The sequence below is a fragment of the Dromaius novaehollandiae genome, chromosome 12 (assembly GCF_036370855.1).
Source record: "Dromaius novaehollandiae isolate bDroNov1 chromosome 12, bDroNov1.hap1, whole genome shotgun sequence".
NCBI classification, from domain to species: Eukaryota; Metazoa; Chordata; class Aves; order Casuariiformes; family Dromaiidae; genus Dromaius; species Dromaius novaehollandiae.
The window spans coordinates 8,268,843-8,281,407 of record NC_088109.1 but is presented as its reverse complement, the minus strand read 5'-3'; the positions used below and the strand labels follow the sequence as shown (position 1 = coordinate 8,281,407).

The window sequence follows — 12,565 nt, the reverse complement described above, 5'->3', positions numbered from 1 at the left end:
ACATCATCTTTTTGCTTGTTTATTCCAACACCGCAGTATTACTGAGATGTGTGAAATGAATGTGCTTGAACTAGTAGTCTTTTTCTCTTCTCACTTTCCTGTTTTCCTGATTGTACAGGTTATTGCCTTAACAGTTGGAAACAATCCCACAATCACCAATCCTTTTCCAGCAGTTGAGCCTGCTGTTGTGAAGTTTATCTGTGCTGTCCCTTCACGACTCACTTTGACTCCTGTTTATACAAGTCCTCAGATTGATCTCTCGTGTCCTTTGCTGCAACAAAACAAGCAAGTGGTAAGTCTGAGAAAGCAGTGACAGGAGAACAATGTTCTTATAACTTGCCATCAGTATTTGGACTGTTGCACAGAAATACCACAAAACAGCTGACTTGAAGGCTGCAAGAGCAGCAGTAACTCCAGTGTTTGGGTGGCACTAGTTCAACACACAATCTATTGTTCTCTATTTCTGCAGAGAACAGTTGGCATGAGATTCCTGTGGTGATTGTTCAAGTATATGTTTATAAAAGGGACCATATCAGAAAATAAGAGCATATACAAAAGCATATGGGTTGTGGCTTCTGAGAAAAGTCCTCCTGTGAGGAGACCTTTCTGTGTTCTCTGAAAAAGCAGGATAAGCAGAAAGGGAGAGGAGAAGGAAAACAGGACAAACTTTAGAAAAGCACGCATGCACACACACAGCTTTCTTAGAAAGTTTGCCAGCAACTGTTTCTAAGGAAGGTCCTTCTTCCCTATAGCATCTCATTCGAACTATTCCATTCGGTATATAGAGACAAACTTTACTATGCAGTTGTTATTGCGTGAGTGCATTTGTGTGTGTCATATTTGTACAGGAACAAAGACAGCAGATGTAAAGCAGTCTTATAACCGGGGAATATTGTTCAGTGACACCAGGTGCATTCAGCTTTGTAAATCTAGGCCCCAGTAGCTGGACAATGCCTGGGTATAGGTTATTAAGCATAAAGAACTGTTCTCTGCATCCAAATGGCTGCAAGCACATCTTGTCTGCTGAGTAAACACTGTATTTGTCATGTTAATATCACCAGTCATATATACAAGAAATCCTAGTTTAATAAAACTGCAATCAATACTGATTTGATGAATCTCACTAACTTCCTGTTTAATAAGGAGAGGGGAAGGAGACTGTTGTATATTATAAGTCATTCTTGAGTTCAACTGTCTTTCTTGCTCTGTATGCGTCAGACTTAATTTCACTACATCAGTAGTGAAACACGCACTACTATCACTCATACTTTTCACAAGATGCACATTAGACTTCTGATCTGTATCTTCTGGGTAATAGTAGTATTTTTCTTAATTTGCTTGAACTCTGAAGACTACTCAGGCTGTATGTGTTTTTTGCTTTCATTTGTTTGGCAGTGAGTTACCCTGAAACAGAAAACTCTCCAAGTTGAAGTACAGATTAATGACTGCATCGATAGCTCACTTTTAATGAGCATTTCTCACATAACGGATCTTTTAACAAATCTCATGGAACTCAGAATATAACTTTTTTCTTTAATGATTAAAATTACTCTCGCATCTATTCAGTTCAAAATCCTCATTCCTTTTTCAGGTTCCTGTTTCAAATTATCGCAATCCGGTATTGGACTTGGCTGTGTATGACCAACAGGGCAGTAAATTTGATAATTTCAGTTCTCTTAGTGTTATCTGGGAATCAACGAAAATGTCCTTAGCTAATATTGAGCCTGATATGCCAATGGAGCTCACACTGAAGGAAGATGCAAGTGGTCAAAAGAAAATGCACGGTACGAATCAGTTTAAATGAGTATTTCATTGCTTGAAGAAGGCGTGGATTAATCCTGTTAGAAAATTTCTGAGCTTGATTTACAGAAAACAACAGCAATGACAACACCAATTACTGTAATCTGTGAAAGTCATACTGCAGCTTGTCCTCAGCACACATTTTAAGTGTGTTTTTAAAAAAAATTGTTTAAAATGATAGTATAAGATATTAACAGTGTATGTTTCATCTTCTTCTTCCCCATAATCAGATTCATTTGGATTTTTCTTTTGTTCCAGGCTTGCAAACTGTTTTAGTTCACCATGAGTCTGGAACCACTGCTATCTCTGCAACTGCAGCAGGATACCAGCAATCTCATCTCAAGGCAGCTGAAGTGAAAATACCGGTACTCCAAACTTGGGTTTTCTTTGTCTGTATTTCCCCACAATGCTTAGTGTATAGTGTTCCTATATATGTATTTCCTCAGTGATGCATGCATAATACATAATAATCTAAAAATAAGGCAATTCATTAGCTGCTTCTGAAGATAGATTCATACCACTGCATTTTTATAACATACATGAGTGTTCCTGCTTTTTTTTCCTCCCTTACCTTCTGCTATTCATATCACACGCACATATATGTGTGTGTGTGTGTGTATATATATATATTTTTTTGTACCATCTGGACAAGGGGATTACAAAGAATTGTTTCACTTAAAAGCCTAAATCAAAACAAAAATTTAAATGAATTGGTGGAGCTCTGCTGCTTTTCCTTCACTAAAGCAACCATGTGCTCGGTGCAGCTGTCACCAGGGAAAGCAAATGTATTCATGATTTCTGCTGGAAAACAGAGTAGAGAGGTTCTGCATGGGCAAAGCAAAAGCTGACTGATATCATCAGACTATACGTAAAACCTGGGCTTTGATTAATACTCTTGTACTTTGACTTCACTTCTGTCTGAAGAGCAAAACTTGGAGCGCAGCTTGGAGTACTCTTAATTCAAAGCGGGTAACAAATGGGCACTAGCAATGTGAAATACCCTGTGACCCAGAGTTTTGTTAGTGTGGCCCAAGTTTGGCATCTGGGTATGAAATTTCTTTGGAAGATAATCAGTATTGCCATTTGGCTCTTGGTTTTTCAGTGAGGTTTCCCCGTCTGCTCCTGTTGGCAAGCAAGGTGCAGATGCATGGCTGCTGAAGACTTTGACTGTAACTTAGTCACAATTACTAGAGTAGAGATCCAGTCCTTTGCCTTCTAAGCTATTGGGTTCTTTTTTTGTTGTGGTTTGTTTGTTTTTCCTCTCAGGAAAATTGAGTTGTAATAAGAGCGTTTGGTGTCCTGCTGTGTTTTGTTATTCACTGTGCTCTGCCTTATTAAACCAATATTCAATATTCTCTCACACATTTAGAAGTAGCTAGAATAGTGAATTCTCTAAACATTGCCTCCTGAGTTCAGAGAAGTATGTTGTATTTCATTGTGGGTGCGCACACATGCAAAATGGCTCTGAAGTTCTCTTAAGTCCTAGTCTTTGTGTTTAAGCTTGGGAGGAATCTCTTGGTTAGTTGGAGAAGAGTAGCTGGAGATGCCGCTTCTGCTACTGTTACAAAGGCTCATGTGTTGTTTGTTTAAGCTGCATGATTTGCCTGCTGTTTTCAAATACATTAGAAGCAGTCTGCTGTACTCAGCTTTCAAACTTGTCCATACTTTCTTGCAAACAAAAACTCAAAAATCTAATTGATGGTATATTAAGATGTCTTGATCATTGTTCCCTGTTTAAGCGGAGCATCCTATTATGTCATTAGGAAAAGATGACATCCTTTCTACATCAAGGAAGTAATTTTACTAATTAGGTGAAATGGGTACATAATACTAACTTCCTCTAAAAAGCATTTTCCCTATTTAAGTTAATGGTATTAGGAGTAAGTGATTAGATTTGTATCTGGTCTAGTGCTTATGTACTTATATGTAAGGGAGAACTTCTTTTGGTGGCCTGTTCAGAGGAATCCTAAAAAGATGATCTTGAAATAGAAGAAAATATCCTCTCTAATGCTTTGTCATTCTGTGAGAACTTATAACATGTCTCTGAGTTAATAGGCCAACCTGGTATGTTAGACATGGTTAATTATTCCTGGCAAATCTTTAATGCATAGGCCTGTGTTCTTTGACCTGGACATAACGCAGAATATGGCAGCATGTCCTGTATATAACCACGCGTGCAGAAATGAGAGAGCAGCAAAGCCAGTTACTTGACTTTTTTGTGGATGTTATATTAACCTAAACTTTTCTTCAGGCACTGGCTCTTTGCTCATCTGCTTTACCTGTCCTTCTCTGCGTATACAAAAGACTTGCACTGTTTTCTGACTTTGGATGCTTGGTATAACAGCTGGTAAATAAAATTGTTTCTTTCAGTATGAACCTCTTCTACCAGTGTCTGCCATTGTTGAACTAATACTAGTAGAAGATGTGAAAGTGAGCCCTACCGATGTCTCCATTTACAATCATCCTGAGATCCAGGTAATGAATTCTAGTGCTGCTTATTTAACTGGAAGAGGATGATGATGGGAATTATGACATTGGTAAAGATACCAGTTTCAGCAAGGTTCTAGAAAGATACAATCTTATTTTGTATGCTTTTCTGTTTTTAGGCAGAACTGTTCATCAGAGAAGGTTCTGGATATTTTTTCATTAACACAAGTGTTGCAAATATTGTAAGAGTGGCTCATGAAGAAACTCAAGGTATTGCTCTGGTAAGTGAAGTAATTTATTATTATATGTCTTTTTAGTGATCTGAATATGTGATTATTTCTGTTGTGTGTCACTTTTGGGACTGGAAGGAGTAACTTTTTTCTGAATTCAGACTCATGCTTCTGCAGCGTGCAGCCTCTAGGCCATAGTGAAGAGGTTACAGGCATTCAACAGAACTACCAATCTCCTAGAAAACTAATAAAGCCTATTTGACTGTGACAAATAAAGCTTATTTGACTAAAATATTGATTTCATTCTTTCATATTTATCCTATTTAATTTTATTGACCTGTTAGTAGAGATGTGAGAAAGTACATGTCTTATGTTTTGATTTTTAATATCTCAGATTTTTATTTAGTCTGAGAAGAAAGTATAATCAACTATAGTGATATATTACAATGATCTAATTGTGTATTTTAGAGCAGAAGGAAGACTTGGGTAAGAAATGAACTAAAATATATGCTCAAACAATTATCTTTTATCATAGCAATAAAGCTAGCTGCATGATAGACATATGCTGTGTTTCAGTACACTGGCAATCTACATCTTCTTTCAAAACTGTCAGTCCATTTTAGCTATCTTTGCTGTTCCATAAGCATATAGAATGAAGTTTCTGTATCAGTACCATTGCAGCTTAAAAAAAAAAAAAAACATGTTCAGTCATAACAAGAAATGTATATTATTTGAGTCCCTTATCAGGAGTTCTTATTGACCTACATGCTTGTATGCAGTACAGTATATGTCTCTCCCTGCATCTGCTGCTCTGATGGATTGAATTTAATTTACAAGGCAGATAGCAGGTGTATTTGGCAGTTGTCAAGAAAGAAATAATTAACTGCCTTTTCTATCTTAATGCCTTATATGAGGGTAGGAGTCAGATTTCCAAGAGAATCCAGACTGACACACAATCAAAATATTTAATAAGAACTTGATCGCAAATACTGCATAATGATTATGAGAACTATAAAACTGAGATGTGTCTGTGTGGAAGTGAGATTAGCATCTGTGAATCAAAGTTGTAAATACTTTAACTGTGAGCTTTCTATTAGTTAAGAGACAAATCCTTGTGTATTTTGTGGATTCAGAGATGCTGGGGATTTTTTTTCTCAATACACAGATATACTTGGATGGAATCTCTACATTTGGCAATTATCTGACATTAACATTTGAGTTCTTTTGTATCATGTAGTTTTGCAAGCTATACTCAAATAGAGATCTCACAAAAGTAAGGTCAATGGGCTAGCATAACAGAGTAGGGACTCAAGTAACACATTGCAAACACCATTTGATTTATATAATTCAATATCCTTCTTTCACTGAAAGTGGTGCTTATGCACAAAAGTTTTGATGGAAGGTAGCTGTGCTGTGTTTAGAAGCAGCGCGTCCTATTTTCTGTTACAAATGCTATTTTACCATTACCACATTGTACAACTATTGCCCTACCATTTCATTGTTGTTGGTAGTTTTCTGATATGCATGGCTGGAGAGGCAATAAATGAATCTTGGGTATCATGTTCAAGCTTCATGCTGGGGTCTCTGTACTAGCAGTTTAAAGTACTGGAAATTGTTTCACTACAGTAATGATGCGTTCCTATACAGTGTATTTAAAGGATAAAAGCTAGTACCAAAATTTTTTTTTCCTATTACAATATTGTAGTAAAATATTCCTGATTTCATAAGCACAAAATGACTAATGATGTGACAGAATTATTCAGGAGCGTTATACAAAAGAGGAATTAGTTTCTTCAGTGATAATGGAATCTTTGTTGTGAGTCAGCACTGTTGAAATCTTCAGATTCTTCTTGCTTCCTACTAAATATCTTGCCATCAGTATTTCATCCTAATATTGAAAACAAATATCTGTTAGAGTTGGGGTCATCTCCCTGTTAAGTCTTAATTTTTTTTTCCAATAGAAAATGCGATTAAACTAGAGCTATGCTTGACATCATCAAAGGGCCCAGGGTATGAGATGTTTTCTACAGTGAGCAACAGTAAAATTATATACTTGCATTGTTGGGATCATTAGACACAAATTGAAAATGACTTAAGCTATTTTGAAGAGTATTCTTTTACATATACAGATTAAATTTATACTTCACAAAATAAATTAGTTGTGAACTAATGATGATAAAGGTGGGGGGGTCATTGATCAAAGTATAGAAAGAAGTACATTTTGATTCTCTCTAGCTGTGGGAAGTGAAGGGTGGGAATATATTCAGAGACTGAGTCAGCTGGACATGGGGTGGGGGGGAAATAGAGGGGCTTATTTTTGAATGTCATACACTGTCTCAGTTCCTAACAGTTCTTCAGCCACATCTCCCTCATGGGTGTAGCGTTGCTTTAGCTGATGTACACATGGTAATTTCGGAACAGAACAGTGAACTTAAGCAGCGCAGCAGTGCGAAGAAGGCAGACTTTGTGAAGTACAAAATGAGATTTGTTTTAACTACCTGTCAGATTTAAGAAGGGAGAAAAAAAGAAAAAAAAATACTTTTTTTTTTAATGTTGAAAAAACATTTTCAAAAAACTATTTTAAAAGCATATCATTAGTCTTGTGCGTTATGCTTGAGTTAAGTATGAATATCGTCCACAGATTTTCTTTCTGTGGAACCCAGCAGAATGGTCCGTGTAGAAAAATAGCAAACTCCAGTTTTAAATACCAGAATGCCGTGTCAGGTATCTGCGGAGCCACACTGGTGTGGGATAGTCTGTTGGCATGACAGTAAACTGTTGTGAGAAACCAAATCCAAGTTATCTCATGCACCAATTCGCAGACTGTTTACTGGGATCCCTATTGATACCTTCTGTATCAGCTACCTGATTTTTGGCTCACCAGTTTATCTGCATGTGGGTGGTGGTATGGGAGAAGGAAGAATAGTGGGAATGAAATGAAATGCACCCTAGACTAGGGAGCTGCTGGACACATAATAGGAGATGAGAACAGAAGAGGTAGCCGGGACAGGAACGGTTCTCATTCTTGTTGTCATGGCCGTGCTTGCTTTCCTGTCCTGCCCCCTGCTCGGTTAGCTTCTCTTTCCCTTCTCCCAGCCTGAACTGGGGCCCTTGTCCCTGTGGCCGTGCTGCTTCTCCTGGCCACATACCTTCTCTGCTTCCCATGGGCGTATATATACAGCCCCCTTATATATAAATATATATATATATAAAAATATATATATGTATATATAAGCTACCCACTTTGGGCATTTCTGTTCTGAAAGCTGATATTTATTCAAACTTTATATTCCTTTTTATTTTGAGGCAAAACTAGAGTGATGCTCTCAAAGAACAAAATGACAGCTAGTCCAACTGTTCTTACTATTTAACTCCTGTGGTGCTGCAAAATAGTACTAGGAATTTTATTAAATTCCACTGAATTGGGAGACCTGGCTGTCTATGAAACCAGGTTTAAGAGCATTCTCTTTTGTGAGCCAGATGAGTAAATAGCGTAGGACACCAAACATCTGCATGTTTCTCTGGCCAAAGTGAAAACACCAGTGGTTGAGAGAATTGTCAGGATTGTCTGAGGTATGCGGCAGGATCAGGCAAATTGAAAGAGAGAACTCCAGAGATGGCGTGAACAAGCAATGGAAACATGGCTTGAGAAAATGTGCCAAGACGACCTTGGGCTTGGTATCTTTTTCCGGGGGCTTGTGTTTTTGAGCAAAGGTCTGGTTCTTCATTGTTTGATCCTTGCTGTGTTCTGGCAAGTGTAATGCATGTTCTTTGTTTAAATAATAATACTTATATCAAAGAAATGCCTGGTTTTGCTGATTGTCCTCCCACCCGAAAAGATCTACCACCAAATTTTGGCTATTTGTTCAGATTAAAAGCACTAACTGTAAAACTATGTATCCTTCAGGAAGCAATACCAGTGCTTTAGAGGGATAGTCTCTGTCCCTGTTTTTTTTTTTTTTTCCTTCTCATTGTTTTGTTTTTTACTCCACTAAGAAAAGTTTCATTGCTCCAAATGAGAAAAGAGAATAACAGGATGCCAGATTGCTTCTAGATTAAGATCTGTTAATTCAATTGCTGTCCAGAGGCCATTTGCACTAAATGAATGAAAAGAATTTACACTAGCTCAATCGTATGATATTGTTGAAATATGCTTTACAGCTTTACTTTTGCTTTAGTGGAAGAATCATCTGTGTCTGAGACTTGGAGACTCCTGCATCCAGGACTTCTGCCCTAGAAGGAAAATAAGTTTCATCCTATGGATGATAAGCAAATGAAAATGAAAAATGACGTAACAGAATTTTCTTTTGGCAAATAGGTGCATCCTTTGCTTCCAGGATCAGTGACTGTAATGATTCATGACTTGTGTTTGGCTTTCCCTGCGCCAGCTAAAGCTGAGGTTTATGTATCTGATATACTGGAACTGTACATCCGAGTTGTTGACAAGGTCAGTCACTTTTGAAGCAGTGCTATTAGCTCACCCAGATTGCCATGATTCCTTGTGCTGATCATGAATATGAAGCTGAAACAGATATGAGATAATGTTGTGTAGTGCTCAGGACCCTCCACTACTGCTGTGACCTGAGAGAAATTGTTTGGTCTCCCTATGCCTCTGTTCTTCTCTCCCAAACTTACCTGTTCAGGTTATAGCACTTCTGAGTGAGTGTCAGCTGTTTCTTACTTTGTGTTCAGTGTGGCGGTGATCTCAACTTTCACCTTTACACAACAATGTAATGTAGTTAATTCATAATTCATATGTGCACGCTAATTTGCATTTCCTGTTGTTTAAAGTACATGAGAGTGATTCTTTTTGGAGTAAGTTTTGCTCCAAGGTCACTTTCCATATGTCATGCTTTAAAAACAAAAAGAAAGTTCACCTCATTTTACTTGCAAACTTGAGCGTATCTTATACAAAGTAAGTGTTGATAGTTCTGGATGTTCTGCCACCTGAAACATCTGAATTCATTTATTTAATCTGACACTAACCATAGCTAGCAGGGTTTATCCTTTAAAATCAGTGCTAATCTAACTTTAGGGCCTTATCTTTAATATGCTACCAAAACTGTAATACAAAATAAAACAAAAGCATTTATGTTAATAAATAAGTGATTTTTCTTTTTTAATATTTAAATGAAAAATTACTCTATGTAACTATACATTTCAGGTGGAGATTGGAAAAACAGTTAAAGCTTATGTCAGAGTTGTGGATGACTCTAAGACACCTTTTCTGGCGAAATACTTTGCTGTCATGGATCTAAAACTAAGGGCAGCATCTCAAATTGTTTCACTTGTGTAAGTTAATGGATTTTTTTCATTAATCTGTAAATATGTTTATAGGCAGAATAAGCAAAAATACGAGTAAAGGTACTGGTTTGGAGAGGTGGTAATATACAGTGACTGAGTCTTTTGATAATGCAATTAATTCAAAGGCTGTATTTTTTTAATGGAGTGTTTCAGAGTTTTAATTACCAGTTAGGTGACTTAAAAATAATTATTTGTAGGGATAACTACCTAGGCTTAACCTTTCAGTCTTGTTGACTCTGACTGAGAGTGTATTAACACACTACAATATTTCATTGAGCCTTAAACAGTGACGTTGCAAATAATGTCACATGAAAACTCTGTTTGTGGAGACATGTCTGATGTTATCAAGCTCATTCTGTCTGTTACTTAACCTTTTAGAAACAGGTAGGCTGAATCACCTAGAAACTTGATTTTCCAAGCTTTAAACACAATGATTAAAATCACAGAGAAAGAGAGGGTTTTCTTTGAACTGTCAGTTTTTAGAGTTGAGATAATAAGTAATAAATATTCTACTATGTATGAGGAAGAGTGTGTTTGTGTGTTTTTGCATGTATGTTATGCAGTACCACTTGACTATATTTATACTAGTCCATTAAATAGTGTCAGGGTATGTGCTTGAGGCTTGTCCCACTGTTGTCCATACTGGATAAATTGTTTGTGGGCTCTCTGGGAGAGTTTTGGTCCATACCAGCCAGACTCTTCTTTAGTATTTCATTTTAAGATGAGATGTAGGCTACAAAGAGACATTTCATGATGTTTAGTGTTGGACTGTGGTGGCTACAATTATTTTAAGATTGTCATTTAGCAGCCGTTACGATGAAACTGCTCTGTGTTAAGTGCTTCACATTCATTATTCATGTGATTTATTCAATTAACTTTCCTAATTCAATGTGTGTGTTTGCTACAGCCCACTCAGTGAAGCTCTCGATGACCACACTGCCGCTTTTCTAGTGCGTGGAATGGCCATAGGTCAGACTAGTCTTATGGCAACTGTCACTGACAGAAGAGGACAAAGAATCAGCTCTGCTCCACAACAGATTGAAGTAAATAATTTCAGATAAAATATGCATATAAAGAAAATGTATGTTATGGTAGCACAGGAATAGTATGGATGTGTTAATTTGCTGTAATGATTCATTTCCTTTTTCTGTCCAGAAGTTTACCAAATGCTAGTCCATTTCACATTTCATAGTGCTCTGCAACTGCAGGTGGTGAGATTAGTTTCTGCAGGATCAATTTACTGTAATTAAGCAAATAAAGACTTAATTTTACTTTTGTATATACTGTTGTGTGGCATAATTGATCTGATTGAAATAGCATCAACACAAGTATCCATATTTCCATTTTTAGGTCTTTCCTCCATTTAGACTACTGCCAAGGAAAGTGACCCTAATTATAGGGGCAATGATTCAGGTAAGGTATCTCACTTTTTTTGTTCCTTTTATAATTCCTATTTTAAAATAAATATATGCAATTTTATTCTTCAAGAGAAAGTATTCAATATAGCAATATAGCTGTGTTCATACTGAATGCTCTTCCCCAAAACAGAACAGTTTCATTCTTGAATTACCTTCCATTTTACTGTGTGAGACCAAAGGTTCTATATTTTTTTTTGTGTCCAATGAGTGTCAGCTCTTCCATTGGGAATACTAGCATTCAATGAACTAGGCAAATAAAATTAGGCATAGTGGGCTAGTCATACAAACTAAAAATGGAACAGAACTACACCACTTGTGGCAAAGAGAAAGCAAAGTAAATTTTTCTTAAACTCTCTGGGTTAAACATAGTATCAGCCCATTATGCTCCACAAAGCATGCGGTCTGCTTTTGTGCTTGGCTTCACATACTTCCCAGGCCCTCTTTGTGGATGGACCAGTGTGCTGGGGAAATAAGCTCTGAGATACTCTGGAAGGTGCAGACACCCTTTCGTTACCAAAGACATTGTAGAACGCTGAGCAAAGAAAGGTGCGCACTGTTACATTGAGCAGAACAAGTATCTGATGGCTAAATTCAGTTGTTCTCTGTGTTATTAATTACAGATCACTTCAGAAGGAGGCCCTCAACCTCAATCCAACATAATTTTCTCCATCAGTGATGAGAAGATTGCATCAGTGAACAGCACTGGACTTGTCAGAGGAGTGGCAGTCGGGAATGGGACAGTGACAGGAGTGGTGCAGGCTGTTGATGCAGAGACAGGAAAGCTTGTTGTGGTATCCCAGGTAATGTTTTATGATACTGTTTGGAGCTGTAAGAGTCTCCATTTAACTCAGGTTTGGTTCAAAAAGGGCGAATAATCTTTTCACATTAGCATTTTCATCTTGTGCACTTTGCTGGTTTCCCTAAGGTGATGGAAGACTAGTGTTTCTTACGTTTAACAAATGCTTACAATGTCTTCCTTCCATCCTTTTTAGGACAAAGTGGAAGTCGAAGTAGTACAGCTGACAGCTGTTAGAATTCGTGCACCAATTACACGAATGAAAACTGGTACACAGGTTAGTTGATTTTCATTGCCTTAAAATTCTGACCTGTGAGTTGTGACCATTCCTATTAGACCTCCTGATGATAATACCACCCCAGCTGGCAGGCCTTCTAGTCTGAGGGATAACACCAGGGCTGCAGGGATGAATGTGCTTTCAGTGGAGAAGCTCTTGGTTGGACATACTGAGGAAAACTGAAATCAGGACAAGTTTACCTCGTATACCAGACTGATTTTTTCAGAAATTCAAGACCTGCTGAAGAAGCATGTTTGTATGACCAGCAGGGAATCTCTGAATGTGAAAAAAGCTTCTCTCATCGTCAGTCCAT

General features: G+C 37.4%; 1 protein-coding gene across 2 annotated transcripts in view; it reads left to right on the top strand.

Annotated features, from left to right (window-relative positions):
- NUP210 (nucleoporin 210) overlaps positions 1 to 12,565 on the top strand; it is a 93,494-nt gene that overhangs the window by 62,962 nt on the left and 17,967 nt on the right. For both annotated transcript variants that reach the window (XM_026099549.2, XM_064518866.1), the window contains 11 exons: positions 119 to 292; positions 1,592 to 1,784; positions 2,059 to 2,165; positions 4,171 to 4,275; positions 4,407 to 4,508; positions 8,776 to 8,904; positions 9,622 to 9,749; positions 10,669 to 10,804; positions 11,112 to 11,174; positions 11,800 to 11,979; positions 12,172 to 12,252. In XM_026099549.2, coding sequence (XP_025955334.2) covers positions 119 to 292; positions 1,592 to 1,784; positions 2,059 to 2,165; positions 4,171 to 4,275; positions 4,407 to 4,508; positions 8,776 to 8,904; positions 9,622 to 9,749; positions 10,669 to 10,804; positions 11,112 to 11,174; positions 11,800 to 11,979; positions 12,172 to 12,252 — 1,398 coding nt within the window. The remainder of the gene's footprint in view (positions 1 to 118; positions 293 to 1,591; positions 1,785 to 2,058; positions 2,166 to 4,170; positions 4,276 to 4,406; positions 4,509 to 8,775; positions 8,905 to 9,621; positions 9,750 to 10,668; positions 10,805 to 11,111; positions 11,175 to 11,799; positions 11,980 to 12,171; positions 12,253 to 12,565) is intronic.